This window comes from Cibotium barometz, chromosome 28 (genome assembly GCF_041138505.1).
Source record: "Cibotium barometz isolate CiBa-2024 chromosome 28, ASM4113850v1, whole genome shotgun sequence".
In the NCBI taxonomy this organism is placed as follows: Eukaryota; Viridiplantae; Streptophyta; class Polypodiopsida; order Cyatheales; family Cibotiaceae; genus Cibotium; species Cibotium barometz.
Window position 1 is genome coordinate 53,477,610 of NC_141073.1, and position 17,321 is coordinate 53,494,930.

General features: G+C 39.0%; 1 protein-coding gene across 1 annotated transcript in view; it reads left to right on the plus strand.

The window, feature by feature from the left end:
• The first annotated feature begins 11,060 nt into the window (after positions 1-11,060).
• LOC147622940 (uncharacterized) overlaps positions 11,061-17,321 on the plus strand; it is a 58,606-nt gene continuing 52,345 nt past the window's right edge. Inside the window, exon 1 of the mRNA XM_086822553.1 lies at positions 11,061-11,284. Coding sequence (XP_086678679.1) covers positions 11,260-11,284 — 25 coding nt within the window. The 5' untranslated portion in view covers positions 11,061-11,259. The remainder of the gene's footprint in view (positions 11,285-17,321) is intronic.

A 17,321-nucleotide genomic window follows, 5' to 3' on the forward strand; every position in this document is an offset into this window, starting at 1 on the left:
ATTGCCTATGCCGCAAGTCTGTAAGCGATGTAGAGGAGAGCTCTCATGACATAAGTGATGATGTTTCTAACTCACCTACCAAGCAAGGCTTATAACCCAACATTTTTTAAGAGCATTTGTGGTCTATGGTTTTATGGTTTTTCAGCTCTTATGCTGGCAAAATTTTGCCAAATTTTAGAGTGATTTATGAGACACTTTTATGCGTGATTCTCAGTAGTTTCTGAGTGGATTTGTCATGTCATTTTTTAGGCTAATTTGACACTAGTTTTAGTAACTTGGTTATTTTGCTAGTTTACTACTATCCCTCTACCAAATTTTTGTTAGGTTACTAGTCAAGTATGGCTTCTTCTTCATCGTTAAAGCATGAGCTGTATAACATCAAGAAGTTTGATGGCACAAAATTTACATTATGGAAAGCTCAAATACATGATGTTCTCATTCAAGAGGCAAATCAAATCGTTGCTTGGTGTTGTTGGGAGAATAGAAGGCATGAGAGATGAAGAGTGGGAGGAGCTTTATATGCTTGCTAGTTTGACTATCTATGGCGAGAGTGGTGAAATGGGATTTTATCTTTGGGATCCAAAAGCATATAAATTTGTGTGCATTAGCCATGTCATTTTCAATGAAAAGAAGATGCATAAGAAGCCTCTTAAAGATGTGGATTACAAAAAAGGTGACATTTGAAGATGTTTAGACTTTGAAAACAGTGCAAGTGCCACAAATTAGTGGTGCTAATGATCCTAATGGTGGTACAGCCATGGATGACGCTAGTACAAGTAGTCAGCATGTTGCATTGAGATGATCTACAAGAGACTCACAGTCGCCTAAGCATTTTGTCCCAAGCTTGGACTATGTCATGTTAACTAACTGTGGTGTTATCAAGTAGCTATGCAAGTTGATGACAAGGTTAAGTGGAAGTATGCAACAAAGTCCAAATATGATTCCATAGTTGCAAATTGGACTTGGGACTTGGTAACTTTGCCTAATGGAAAGAAAGCTTTACCATGCAAATGGATTTACAAGCTTAAGTATATTTCTAGAGATGAGCATCCTAAGTATAAGACTTGCTTAGTTGTTTGCCAAAGGGTATGCACAGGAGAAAGGCATTGATTTTGAGGAAATCTTTTTGCTTTTTGTCAAAATGACGATGTTACATTTGGTGCTGGCTTTAGTAGCAAAAGAAGATATGGATTTAGTCCAAATGAACGTGAAGACTGCGTTTCTTCATTGCAATCTCAATGACAAGATTTACATGCAACAGCTAGAAGGGTTTGGAGTGAAGGCAAAGAAAATATGGTGTGCAAGTTAAGGAGAAGTCTATATGGCTTAAAGCATGCACTTAGACAATGGTATCAAAAAATTTATACTTTTACGCAATCTCAAGGTTATCGCAAAAATCAAGAAGATCTGTGTTTGTACACAAAGAGGATGATAGATGGATCATTGGTGCTCTTGATTTTATATGTCAATGATCTACTAATTGCCGGGAAAAACACTCATGAGATTGTTCTCTTGAAGCGAAAGCTGCATGAAACTTTTGCAATGAAAGATTTGGGAGATGCCAGACACATTTTGGGCATGCAGATTACTCGAGGTAGGTCACAAAAGGTGCTTTCTTTGTCTTGGACTGAGTATATGTGCAAGGTGTTGCAGCATTTTCATATGGAGAGGGGGAAGTTGTTGACTATGCCATTGCCTCCATATGTAAAACTTCATGCTCCTAAATCAGATGAGGAAAAGGCTATGATGGCTAAGAATCCATATTGCTCAACGACGATTGGTAGTCTCATGTATGCTATGGTAGCTACAAGATCACACATTGTGTTTGAAGTGGGAGTTGTTAGCCAATTTATGGTTGATCCCAGTAGAAAGCATTGGGATGTAGTTAAGCAAATACTGTGTTATTTGTAGGGCACAATTGATAAGTGTTTATGCTTCAAAAGAGGTGATGCATCTATTGTTGGATACACAAACGCAGATTATGTAGGGAATGTGGGACAATAGAAGGTCTACAACTGGCTAAATATTCACATTTGTTGGAGGTGCCATCTCTTGGGAGATCTTGTTTACAAGATTGTACATTAGCGTCTACCACACTGAGGCTGAGTATGTTTCTATATCGGCGGATGCAAGCAAGGAAGCTTTCTGGCTTGCTCGTCTAGTGAGAGACTTTGACATTAGTGGGAAAATTCTAGTGCTGCATTGTGATAGCCAGAGTGCCATTATGTTGGCAAAGAATCTTTGTTTTTCATGCAAAGATAAAGCATATTGAGCTAAGGTACCACTTCATATACGGGATGTGTTTGCAGACAAGCGATTACAAATCTGATTTTTTGGCAGGTGTATGCCCTCTCTTCTTCTCACGCATCATTTGTGAAGGATCATAGATTTGCCAGAGCACTGTTATGGCTTGGAAAGTGATGTTGAAACTTCTATGGAAATGGATCTTGACACATTCACTAAGCTAACATTGAGGAAGTTTCTTCATGGCAGAGTGAACAAGATCTTTTATGTAGAAGCATTCCATGATGATTTATTAAAGGCATGCCATAGGTTGGAAATTGTTGCATGCATTGGAAATTGATGTTGAAACTTCTATAGAAATGGATCTTGACACATTCACTAAGCTAACATTGAGGAAGTTTCTTCATGGCAGAGTGAACAAGATCTTTTATGTAGAAGCATTCCATGATGATTTATTAAAGGCATGCCATAGGTTGCATGCATTGGAAATTGTTGTTGCTAAAAGCAATTGATGTGCACACACACATATGTATCATCTCCAAGTTTAAGAGAGCAACATCCTTTTCCTGAGACAATGTAAAGAAAATATTATTAAATGGAGAAATTAGAGTAAATGAATTCAAAATTTGCAAATCTAGACATGCACACTATAAAACAAAAAATCTTCCCTCAATTACGATTGTCCTCCCATATGAAACCTTGTTAGCAACTATTATGCTTTGAACTTGTAAATCATGTTTGTCTTGTTAAAGGGTCAAAATAGACTCATGAATTTAAAAAATTTAAAAATAAACATTAAGAAACTTAAAACAAAATGAGACCAAATGGTATGATAATAGAAACGAGACACAAAACTATTGTGCAAAAAGAATACTACCTTGATAAACGTTTTTTTATGTCAACTACATGACAGTGTGCAATCAAAAACAAATTTTTGCTAAAGAAACTAGAAATAAAACGATAATCATGAAAATTTAATATAATAATAACATTGAATACTGATATATATATATATATATATAATGAACTAGGGTAAAATAAACCATCTTCAAAATTTACAAGGCTAGATAGCAAAGACAAAGTGAAAAAGTGCACTTTATTTCATGAATAGTTCACTCTTAGTTCACTCAAGAGCTACAAAATCATGCATTCCATCATGCCTAACCTAGACAAGGTCGTTTGTGTGTTATTAGTGACCAAGGGTAGTGCCATCCAAAATAAGACAGCACCTTATGCTCATTGGCAAATTGGTATTCTTGGTTATTGAATAGTCCCTTTAGTTGTAGCTCATAGTTTTGGCATCTTTATGGACCCTTTTTAATTTGTCTTTTGTTTGTTGCACTTATATTGCAAAGGCTCATAATGTTGTTGTACTCCAACAAAGTAGGAAATAAGTTCGGAAAGGTAACCACTGGATGACAACTTGGAAGGAGCTTGCCCCACACAATGTTAAGGATGATAAAGCATGGCATTTAAAGGTCTTTACAATATTTTTGTAGATCCATCTAGATTTAGTGACGTTACCTTGCTTGTCAACTTCCTTTGCATGAATGATGACTGTGATATTAGATCCTAATTTCAAAATCAACTTGGTCATATGGCTAAAATTCTAGAATCCATAAAGAAACATAAATCAATGAGTGCTTCCCCATTATATCCTTGTTAATAGGAGCAATGAGTGCCCTAGAGATGAGATAATGCTATTGATTTTGGTCACCAGATTATTTGTCATTACTTTTAAGATATGGAAAGGATGTAGGAGTTGGAGAAGAGGCACAGTGCCTTTTAGAGATTCTTTGTCCTCCATGTGGACTAGCTTTGAAGATGACTAGTGATACAACTCCTTTTATGGGTGCACACGTGGCATACAAGGTATGCAAACAATGTCACCTAACTAAGGTATTGAAATCTTTGGATGTTATGATGAGTGTTAAAGCTCTAAAATTCTCAATATTGCTCAATTTTTTTCTCTACTTGTTCCTTGCTTGCTTGGTTTATAGAGTTAAACTCAATGCTAACCATAGCAAGCCAATCATTTATTTGATAGCATGCATATGTGAATAGAAAAAAGAGACAAGCACTACACTGAGAAGGTCAGATTCATGGGGCCAACCCCCCTTCAAATGGCTTTGTATTACTTGCTTCTCACAAGGGAGAAGAATACCTACAATGTCTTACACAAATGCAAATATGGCTTACACATATGAGCTATGGAGGCTTAGAACTCCATAAACCATGACTTTTGTAGCTTATAAAGAACTCCTTGCACTATAGTTTTCCTCTTCTCAAGGCCTGACAAGCCTAGAAAGACTTGGAGATCCTATGGAGAAAAGGAGTGGAGCCATTACACAATGTGTAGCTTATACGCTAGTAAAATAAGAGCAGTTTTAGAGACCAATTACTATGTAATGCTACCTTGGGTAGGTATGTAAGCAAGAAGGAGAAGATGAGAATTTTCAGCCTGATCATGTAGAGCATGGAAAGGGATTTCTCTAGAGCCCACTTGTGTGCCTAGAGAGAGAGAGAGAGAGAGAGAGAGAGAGAGATAGATCCTCTTCATGTGCATGTATAAAGAAAAAACACACTGGTGCTATTTTTGGCAATCTAGAAAGAGAAAGGGCTTTTCTTGCCTTGTGGGTCAACTCTTTTGAAGGCAGCCTTCCATTATCCTCCACATTGGGACTTGCTTTTAGCCCTTTTTACACCTTTCAATTCATCATCCCATTCTTTCAGCCCATCCTCCTATGGTTCCAGCCATTGTTCCTACTATGGAAGCCATATTTTAGCCTTTTCAAGGGCATTTCTAACTCTTACCCTGAAAATACATGTAGAGGTCATGGTTAAATTTCCTAGGCACTTTTGCAACTTTCATTCTTCACCTAGCACTTCACATTGCCTTATGCACCTTCTTGCAACCTTATAACATGTGCTTTCTTTAGCTTTCTCTCTCTAGAATGGCCACTTCTAGAGAGAGAAAAGTCTTTTTGAAGCAAGAAACTCATCAAAATTATATTATTATGGTATGCCCCACCCTTTAGACCATAGCTATCCTTAACTATGCCTTTTTATAGGGAAAAGGACGCCCATCTACACTAAGGATCCATGTTTGAGTGGTTAACCACATTCTTGGACTAGATGGTAAATCTAGAAGGTTTGTAGGAGACAAAGTCACCACTAAGCTGATACTTTTGAATCCTTTTTCACTTGACATGCACGTTTGAGTGATGATCACATTCCTAGACTAGATGACAAATCTAGTAGGTGCTTAGGTAACGAAGTCATCGCTAAGCCAACAAATTTGCCTTTGTACACACATAAACATAAAACCAAACATTAATGTGAGATAAAAGAGAAAAAACTTAAAAGGGACATTGCATTACCTTTAACCTATAAGAGGTTTCATTTACTCTCGTAGTAATTTGTCCATAATCAATAAGAAACTCATCAAAATTGAATTTTAATGACATCCTATAGTTGTACTCAACTATAGGAAGCTCATTTACACTTATGATTCACATTTGAGCAAGAATACCTCCTTGGACTATATGGCAAGTCTAGTAGGTGCTTAGGTGATGAAATCATTGCTACGCTAATGCATTATGTCTTTTGTTTTTACATTAAATTTCTTTAGATTATTACATTGATGCCTTGGTAAAAAGACAACCCATTAAGGAAATTGTAGTCTTGCAATATTTCTCAAGATTCCTTTCATTAATTTTGGAATGTTTTATTCATTCATTGATGTCTTGGATATCCCATTTAGTAAGGATCTTGTGTGCTTGCATAAGGAAAGAGAATGCTTACTTGAAATGTTTGAGTATTGGACCTAAACATTAATGTGATGGATGTCATCCAACCCATGAAGGAACTTTTAGGCTTGAGCCAATCCTTACATTAAATCATGCGTCTTAGACATTGATTCCTTGGTTCTTCCCTAACGGTTTTGTAAGACACTAAGTAAGTCCTTACATTATTCATTGATTGATGTTGTGTTTGTGTCCAACCCATTAAGAAACTTGTATTCTTATAATAATGAAAGATCTTTTACATTTGTGATTCTTATATCCACTTAAAATCTTTATAAGGATAACTTGTAACTCAACTATGTAACTATGTAACTTGTAACTCAACTATGTAACTATGTAATTCCTTACCATATGTACTAGTCATGTGTGAAGGTCACCTTGTAACTATGTATCCACTTAAAATCTTTATAAGGATAACTTGTAACTCAACTACATAACTATGTAATTCCTTACCATATGTAGTAGCTTATAGTCATGTGTGAAGGTCACCTTGTCAAACCTTGTCCATGGTACAACATGGTCAGCCTTGAAGACTTGAATCTAAGCATCATGCTTATACTTCTAAATTGATTGGTGCTCGGGAGTGGCTCATTGTTACTTTTGTTATGACACAAGAATAGCTTCTTTATTCATGGGAACAACTATCTTATTGTTGTCATACACATAACCATTAGTAACAAAAACCTTGTGCCATATTCTGAACATATTTGGAAATTGAAGACATCTTTTCGCCATACCTTTGCACACTTGCATTTTAAATAACCCTTTTACAATAGAGACTAGTCATGGAGGATCTCTATTGGAGCCTATTGACCTTAGCATCTCATGGAATTTTAACATTTAAGAAATAAAGAGACATACCTTTTGACATACCTCCCTTATCATTGCATCATTTGACCTACCATGCATTGCCACATGGTCAGGAATGTCTTGCAATGTTGTGGGCCAATAGAAAGGGTTTTCTATTTCTTAGGGTAGTAGGTAGCATTCCCTCATGCTTCTCATGAGGTAAAGCATGGAATTCATACATTGACTTTGCATGGGGATTCTTATCTATGCATAGTGGTGAGTCATGCAATAAAAATTCCTCCTTTTGAGCTAAAGAGCTCACACAAATTTCTAGTCTAGAGATCTTTTACTATGGAAGTAATATATATATATATTGTTTCCCAATCAATCTTATTAATCATAATGGTATGCAAAAGAATTAGCTTGGACCATTGGACTTGTAAAGAGTACACTAGCTGCATTTGAGAATGATGTTACAAAAATAAATTACGTTACTTGATTGATTTGACGGTTCAAATCTTAGCTTGCAACGTGAAATACTTGATGCTTGGTGTCCCTAAGAATCTAATGCACAAATATCTACATAGAGTTATTTTGCATAGATGCCATGAGTCCCTTTTTTGTGGTCTCTCTTTGACAATCCATTGGTACTCAACCTTGGTCTTTGTAAAATCATGGGTTGACCCTTGGTTATAGATACTTTGCAATAAAGGATCTATGAAAAGAGTCTTCTAAGATAAGATGGCCAATTAATGTATATCTTCAAAGAAGATCCTGCTCTTTGGACCATTAGGCCAAGCCTTGTTAGCACTTGAGCCTTTAAAAAAACTATCTTTAAGTGCTACTTATGCCCTACAAAAACATTTGAAAGAATAATCATTTTATCAAAGAAATATATTTGGAAGTATTGTGAGTAATTCTACCATCCTTGCAAATTACAGTTGTGTGCATGTCTTTGGGCACATTCTTTTCTTGATGAAACCCAACCCTTCTAAGAGAGAAAGAGTGTTGGAGCTTATCAAGGAGTTCTTGTCAAGGAGTTCTTGGTTCATTTGAGCATAAATTTGTCTTTTATTGTTGTTTCAAAGGAATAGAAGCAAGGACAAAGCCTACATGAAGCGGCAGTAAAGTAGCAAAGAAGACGGAGGATCAAGGAAGAAGCAAGGGAATACACGGAATTCTATTTTTTACCTCATGAAGCCTATGGGCTAAATACCCTTGTAGAATATTCATTAGGGGCTCAAAGAGCTTTCAAATTGTAAAATTCCCCTTGTAAGGCAAAAGCCTCTTGTAATATAGCTCTTTTTGGCCAAGACTAGTGTGAAAGGGTAGTGTTAGAAACCATAGGTATAAAAGGCAAACTAGGGCCAAAGTAGAGAAGGTGGATTGGCTAACGAGTGAAGAGATTCTTCTTGCTTAAGCTTCCATAGCTCCCTCCCTTTATTCTATTGAGTGACTATTGAGTGACTAATGAGTAAGATTCTCCTTCATGTTGTGTAAGATTTCTTTCATGTTTTCATGCTGTTTTTTTTGTGTGGAATGAACAAAAGCGTGATTTCTTGCTTTGAGTGTTTATGCTATATTCCTTGTGATTTGAAGCTTCTTCCTTTGTAAAAGTTGATTGAAAGGGGTAGATTCAACTAGTGTTTGAGTCCTAAATCTCTGTTTTGCACTTTTATGTGGCTGCCCAAACAAAAGCGCAATTTCATTGCAGTCTTTGAATATGCAAGGCAGGTGCCTCTAAGTGTTCTTAAGCACAAGTAGAGTCTTTTGAGCTAACCCACGCTTTGAATGCATGTGTTTTGGCCTAGATCCGCTCATAGAGAAGTCCCTTGATGAGATTGATGAATGTATAGGTTGAGTTAGCTTTTGTTGATGCTAGGTTGATAGTTGAGCATAGCTTGCATAGTACACTCTAGGCCAAATATTCCATAGTGTCTGACAAACCTACATAGCCTCCATGCACTAATCGGGTCCTTCCTTGGTATTGACATTTTCATGTTAGTACTCAACATCTATGCTACAAGGTCCGTCGTGGTGGCAAGCCAATAACATTGGCGCTGTTGTTGGGAAAGTAATCCTAGATTAGAGAGTGTCCACCTAGCTTTTGATAGCTTTGAGCCCCATTAAGTCCATTTAATCTTTAGTTGGGAGGTTGGAACAGGGTTCCAAGGCTCTCATGAGGGTAGCAAGAGGAGTGGGACTCACCCAGGCCTTCATTTACGCTTAGGAAGTGTGCATTGAGTGTCTATGTGTGCCTTGGTTGCATGATGTTCCCATATGCATGGCTTGTTTGTGTTTTGTTTTGAAAGTTTGAGTTTTTAGCTTTAGTTGACTTCTTGATGTTTTCCAGCTTTTATTGAGTTTTTGTCATGTTTTTCATTAGATTTAGCTTTCATTTTGTGCAATAGGAGTAGGGTAAGTAGAGTTCAGCATTTGAGCCATTGCATGGGCATAGATCTAAGCACTTGAATCAGCTTTTGTTGTCCAAGAGATTTGGATGTGCTTTTCAGAGCCCAAATCAGTCTTGATCTTGGAAAAAATTGTATATTTGAGGTCCTTAGCATATCATACAATTTTTACATGCATAACAGTTCAATTTTAGTGTGCTTGGACAAAAGCATGCTTTTGTTGGTTTTCACCTAGAGATTGCAAAACTACATCAACTATCTTCATCTTGGTCTAATCAAGCCATATTTAGCTTGGTGTGACATTTGCATGTGTTAATTACCTTTTAAAATCAAATCTATGCTGACAAAAAAGGGCGCTTTCATTGGATCTGCTTAGATCTGTATCTAGATTGCTTTAGAGCATCCCCAAGGTGTTGAAATTCAGTAGTGCGTCTCATTTAGTTTAAAAAATTGCAAGAGACCCCAAAGAAAGCACATTTAATGCCAAAATCAACTTTTGCATGAACCTTTTCCTGCATTTTGAGTGCCTAAATCTTGTCCAAATTGAAAGATTTTTGCATATTTGGATTCAACACAACACAACCTTCAATCCATTACATCAAATCAGCAAAAAGAGCAGAATAAACAAAAGCGCATTTTTGTTTAAATTGCTTAGATCCAAGTCCAATCACTTCCAATTGATAGCTCTTGTCTTCAAAAGCATAGCCGAGCTTTCAGATCTAAATTTTGGACATCATTTGCTTAAATTCCAAGCAAGATTCCCTTCAAATCAAGCATCATCTGGCCAGATTAGCCTTGATCATCATGCAAAATTGAGATAATCTTAGGAGTCTCATCTTTTAGGAGTGTATCTTAGTCTTATGCACCTACGCTTAGGATTGGTATACCACTTAGGCTATCAACCTAGGCCTGACTTAAGGAGCAAAGCTTCTACTCAAGAGAGCACCGCAAGGTCTTGTCCTACTATAACTCAACCCTTATACGAATTTGTATACAAAACTTCTTCAGACACAGGCATGAGTTCAAGAACCTCAGTCCATAGGGACCCAAACACGCATCTAGACTTTAATATCAAGATTGTTCACTATGGTAATAACTCACATAGTGCAAGAATCTACAGAGATTCTATGAATAGATACTTAATCAAAGTTCAGGATCACTCCTTAGAGTTTGATGCCGCACCATTCATAGAATCTACAGAGATTCTATGAATAGATACTTAATCAAAGTTCAGGATCACTCCTTAGAGTTTGATGCCGCACCATTTGTAAATTACCAAGGAGATCGTTACATAGGCCTTGATGGAATCATGTACCTAATTGTTGACGACCCCATGGAAGTCGATACTTTAGGTACAATTTTGATTGAAGAAGATGGAGGTGAAAGGCCACTCAGATCCCAGCCTCATGCTTATCAACTCCATACACACTATCAGAGTGCTCATAGACAAGGCTAAGAAGATCATGTACAAGCAAGAGGACACAGGGTCTAAATTCTATTATGTGATTCAAGATCCCCTTGATTTCACATTAACACCAGAGAAGACCTTGTATGTCTATCTCAAATACAAGTTGGAGGGCACTAAACCCTTCGTATTTACAGACAAATATAGCTAGGAATACGAACTCGTGCTAGAAGGAGAGATAGATGATTATACCTATAAGGGAATTCCAATATCCACCTACCAAAAGGCAAGATTGAGCTCACCAAGACCAGAAGTCATGACTTCTAAACTAGGGCCAGCACCAAATGTTGCAAAAATGTCATTTGTTGATGTTGACCAAGCTCAACATTGGTAATACCGGCAAGTAGGCCACTCCCAAGTGCTCCACCTTTGCTAAGCCCACCGACTATGCACGAACATATAGGCTCAGTGCGCACGCACGCTACAGGAGGCTATGAGGCTAAGGAAGAGTCAAAAAAACCTACCCCCATACACTCATTTTGGACCCTAGAACCTTCAAGAGCTTGCACCCGAATAAAGATCTTGCTCCGACGACTACACAGAGATGCTAGGTAGATTGATCTGCAGAGGTAAGCTTTCTCCTCTACCTGGGTATTTGCTGATAATAAAGTAGCACCTCTTTCTACGATGGCATATCCATGCGTCTTCATAGAGCCATTAGATTGTATCCCCATCCATGTAGCTGTTGTCTTTGCATGCGGACGGTTTCCTGTGCATACAGTCATAACACGTGCTCCTTCACAGAGGCTTCCATTGATCTCCTCCAGCGTGCATATATACAACATGAATGATATCAGTATCTGTGCAGGTGTCTTTTCTGATGACCCCATCACCACTGTACAAAATGCACTCACTCTCTATGGAATGTCTGGTGTAGTCACCTGCTCGGGTTATGTCTAGGTTATTATCACACAATTGTACGCACATGAATGCATGAAGCCTGCTACTGCGTCGAGCTTTGTAGTGGGTTTTGCATCACATGGCGTAGGTTTTTCGCCATTCCCTTGAGCTGTCATACATGGTGCCTTCCACATGGACCATGATAGTTCAACGTACACTTTTACCTCCACATGCCCCTTAGAGTATCCATGGCACCTTTTCTTGTGCAAACATGCAGTGAACATTGTTGTTGTTGTTTGAGTACATACTCCAGATTTTACACTTTTTGCACGTGTGTGTGTGTGAGTGTGTGTGTCGGGGGGCGGGGGGCTACTTTAGTATCTCCTGAATTGATTAATGCTTTGGCAGTCCCAATCAGATGTCTTTGCTACATTTGAATCTCCTTGAGATAGACCTTAGATGTCAGTGAAATAACCTTGGACAATTTGGAGCTGTTCTCCAACTGTCTCAAATGTTTTGCTTAGGCATATATGCAAAGCCTTGTCTTGTACATTCTACCCCTTTTCTGTGGTTTTTCCTTTCTCTGGGTTTTTTACAGGTACTACAGTATGACCAAAAAACATGTGTTTGTAGAGAGAGAGAGAGAGAGAGAGAGAGAGAGACGGAAACAGAAAGACATACTTGGCATTTTGCAGCGACAAGCATAACCTTTGCCTCTTTGCGCAAGCAACCTTAAGAACCCCATCATTCTCAGAGAAATGTCTCGCTCTTGCACACAAGAAAGAACTAGTCATGCTTGGTTTGCCTTGCGAGGCGTTTTTGGCAATGATGATAAGATGTGACTGAAAGAAAGTATAGGAATAAGGAAGAACAAATTGATAAACCAGAGAATCACAAGCAATTGCAAACTATAAAGATTGAAATATACTGTTGATCTGGTTAACGAGCAGTGGTATCATGTGACTTTGGAACGCCGAGAACTCCACTATTACAATAGAACAATATGACTAGTTAAACTTTTGCATCATGCAATAAGGAAAAGAGAAACACTGTAGATCAAATAGTGCGCGTCACATAGAATTGCCATACAGAAGTATGGTGGAGAGTCGGCACTGTCTCCCCAAAAATTATAAACAACGAAAGCCGTGCCCTAGCAAACACATAGGCATGGAGGTTTAGAAGCAAATAACGAACCTTGATGTTTACCATTACTGAAGTGGTTTTTTATTGATGTTGTGGCATAAAAGGTACGAAAATGAAAGGAGTTAAAAGTACATAACATATTTCGACAGCCCCTTTGCACAAGGTCATCATGTATCATGTATCGACTACCCAAGAAAATTTGCACTCCCAAACTCAGGCTTTGCCAGAGTCTTGTAGGTTGAGTTGAGGATTGTGATAGGCCACCACTGCCAGACTTAATTCAACACTTTCTATGCTTGGGAATCAAATGGCTCGAGCCCTCCAACAACAGACTCCGAGGCATCTCCCCTACATCTATCACACGTTGAAGCATAGAAAGAAGGCCAGAGCGAGGCTGAGGAGCTGTGCCTCAATGATGTCAATGCATCCGACAACTCCATCTTAGTGAATGGCTGCTCCAAGCTAATTATTGTTGTTCTTTTAGTACATACTCCAGATTTTTGGTCAAGCATGGTGAGATCTGTTTTACACTTCCCCTCAGATCGTGTGGTGAGTTAATTTTCTTTTGACAAATGATCCATCAATAAACTTGTGAGAGAGCTTTTGTAAAGTTATGTGCAACTGTATTCATTCTGGTCGGAGTGAAACGATAGGATGAACTAGGGTCCAAAAAATTATGCTCTCATGCCTCATGTAATGAACTTCAATGTGCTTTCCAAGCATGGAAATGAGATTCTTTGCAACTACAGTGCTACACTGATTGTTGCACCAAATCAAAGAAGTAGCAGCAAAAGGAACAAGTAACTCTCAGGGAAACAAACCCAAATAGCAATAGAACAAGCAACATAATACTTGTGTGTGTGGTGGTGAATGCAACAATGGGTTGCTTTTTGCCAATCTAGGAAATAGCACACCCAAGTGTACAAACAGTACTTGACGTTGATCCTTCTCCGTTGCCCTTGTCGTTACGCACTCAAGTGTATGGCATCTTGGGTCTTTTTTCTCTTGTGCAGCAGTCAAAGAGCTTGGCTTTCTCACACTTTGACCAGTGCTGCCTGAGGGGACTTACCTATCTTGCATAGGTTGTTTTTGTGTCAGGGACTCGTTGGACAAGGTGAGGTGATCCACTGCGATTGTGGCAGGATTGTCCTCTTGGATTATGGTTTGATTATGCTTGTTATTGATGAGGCAGGGCGTGGAGGAGAACATATATTGCTCATTTTTGAGAGTGTGCTTCTTGATAAGAGTTTGGTAGATAGAGTTGAAACAATTTGGGTTGAGGGTATGGGCTTAGACAGTGATACAATGCAATTGGCAGCAGCGGGGAGAGCAGCATTGAACAATTGCTTTCTTGATGTGGCTCGTAAGTGCGTGGTTAAGATCGAAGAGCCTGAGCATTGCTTCAGGGCTTAGACAGTGATACAATGCAATTGGCAGCAGAGCGGGGAGAGCAGCATTGAACAATTGCTTTCTTGATGTGGCTCGTACGTGCGTGGTTAAGATCGAAGAGCCTGAGCATTGCTTCAGGGCGAGGCCTTACGCCCTTGCAAAGATTACATGAGTGGGAGCCAAAAAGCTCATGGATTGAGATTCACATCGGCCAAGCTTGTCAGCAAGCTCAAGAATTGACAGCATGATTTTGTCTTTTGTAGGGAGGCCTCGCAGTCGACTCAGATTAGAGATAGGGTATCCACCTTTCAGATCATTGGTCCTGATGCTTCGAGGTTGGGCTAGACATTTTGAGGCATCCACATGGTTCTTTGATAGATGTCCCTTTGTAGATGCTCAGGCTAGCCACCCCACCGATTTTTATAGCAACTTGCAGGTGGGGAGATCTCAAAGGATTGTTGCGGATTCCAATGTGGGCACATGTTTAGCGGCGGGTCATAAATTGCATGAGGGTCAGCTTGGAGCAGCCATTCACTAAGATGGAGTTGTCGGATGCATTGACATCATTGAGGCACAGCTCCTCAGCCTCGCTCTGGCCTTCTTTCTATGCTTCAACGTGTGATAGATGTAGGGGAGATGCCTCGGAGTTTGTTGTTGGAGGGCTCGAGCCATTTGATTCCCAAGCATAGAAAGTGTTGAATTAAGTCTGGCAGTGGTGGCCTATCACAATCCTCAACTCAATCTACAAGACTCTGGCAAAGGCTGAGTTTGGGAGTGCAAATTTTCTTGGGTAGTCGATACATGATACATGATGACCTTGTGCAAAGGGGTTGTCGAAATATGTTATGTACTTTTAACTCCTTTCATTTTCGTACCTTTTATGCCACAACATCAATAAAAAACCACTTCAGTAATGGCAAACATCAAGGTTCGTTATTTGCTTCTAAACCTCCATGCCTATGTGTTTGCTAGGGCACGGCTTCCGTTGTTTATAATTTTTGGGGAGACAGTGCCGACTCTCCACCATACTTCTGTATGGCAATTCTATGTGACGCGCACTATTTGATCTACAGTGTTTCTCTTTTCCTTATTGCATGATGGAAAAGTTTAACTAGTCATATTGTTCTATTGTAATAGTGGAGTTCTCTGCGTTCCAAAGTCACATGATACCACTGCACGTTAACCAGGTCAGCAGTACATTTCAATCTTTATAGTTTGCAATTGCTTGTGATTCTCTGGTTTATCAATTTGTTCTTCCTTATTCCTATACTTTCTTTCAGTCACATCTTATCATCATTGCCAAAAACGCCTCGCAAGGCAAACCAAGCATGACTAGTTCTTTCTTGTGTGCAAGAGCGAGACATTTCTCTGAGGATGATGGGGTTCTTAAGGTTGCTTGCGCAAAGAGGCAAAGGTTATGCTTGTCGCTGCAAAATGCCAAGTATGTCTTTCTGTTTCCGTCTCTCTCTCTCTCTCTCTCTCTCTCTCTCTCTCTCTCTCTACAAACACATGTTTTTTGGTCATGCTGTAGTACCTGTAAAAAACCTCAGAGAAAGGGAAAACCACAGAAAAGGGGTAGAATGTACAGGACAAGGCTTTGCATATATGCCTAAGCAAAACATTTGAGACAGTTGGAGAACAGCTCCAAATTGTCCAAGGTTATTTCACTGACATCTAAGGTCTATCTCAAGGAGATTCAAATGTAGCAAAGACATCTGATTGGGGCTGCCAAAGCATTAATCAATTCAGGAGATACTAAAGTAGCCCCCCCGCCCCCGACACACACACACTCACACACACACACACGTGTGCAAAAAGTGGCATTATTACCCTTCCATCCCCGCTGGAGAATCCAATGGTGAAACATGACCTTATTCGGCAACAATTTTAATATTAGGAGTAATAGTACAAACCAATATCAAATGACGAAAGATTTCAAAATAGTCAAGTATGTTGGTCTTTGTTTCGTGTCAATAGTCCTTCGCTTGAAAGTGTCGGCTTGTTTTGGAAAATTAGAAGCGTCTGTTGCTCTTGGCTTTTATGGTTCTTGTGTTTACTTACTGAGTTTTTTTCCAACTTATGAGTGAAACCTTCATGGTGATTTTCTTGCTGCATGTTTAGGCATAACTAATCTGTTCTTGATGTTCTTCTTATGAAGGGGTGGGTGCCTTAACTGGCACGACACATATAACACTACATATTGATTATCCAAGGTCAGTTTTGAACAAAGGGGTCCTTAAACTTTTGTAGGCTCCTTTTTCTTATCTCCAACTTGAACGATTACTTTTAACATACGATTATGTCAAAAGACAAATGCAAGGTCCATTAGGGCTTGGTGATGGAGATGGAGAGACAAAGTAGTCCATGTAGTAGCATGGATGTGTGTGGTATTTGTAGTTTTTGAAAACCAACATCTGAGTGTCGATGTTGTTTACAATGTCATATGTCATACTTGTGCAAAGTTGGATACGCAAATTATGATATCGATCTCTTTAGATACATGATGATGTTTTCGCTCTGTCCTTGGGGCACCAAACATGGCCATTTTGAAATGAAACACAAAAGAAGCTGTCTCCTCTATAATAGAGCTAATGTAGGAAGGTCAGGGGGCTGTGTGCTTGTCACAAGGATTTTACTGAAATTCAGACATTTTGGCAAAATTGAGCCTATTTATGCTTGTCAGAGTGTTGCTGATGTAATGTTGGCACTTTGAGGAGAGAAATTGGGTACTGGTGCATGCATTCAGAGCAGATTTGCAGCAAAAATTTGGGGCTTTTCAGATTTAACCCATGCATTTGCTGTAATTGCATTTGAGAGTGCATTGGCACATGTTTTGCGTGCTCTGAACAGAAAATTACAGATATGCAATTTCTGTAATTTCTACAATTTCTGCAGTTTTTTGGTCCATTCTGCACTGTTGGTTGGTACTTGCTTTGCACCCGGTCATTGGTTGACACTGGGTGTGCATATTGTTGACTTCTGAGTCAATTCTTTGGGCTGAAACTATGGCTGGCAGCAGTGATAGCAGCAGCTTACTGCACATTAAGAAGTTGGAAGGGGCACATAACTTTGCCATTTGGCAAAAGCAATGCTACAATGTTCTGGGGCAGAAGAAACAAGTGAAGCCCATTAAGGCAAAGGGTATAAAACCAGCAGATATGGATCAGGAAAATTGGGACGAGTTAGATGAGCTTGCATGCTCTACGATAGAACTCTCGGTCTCAGACTCTCTAT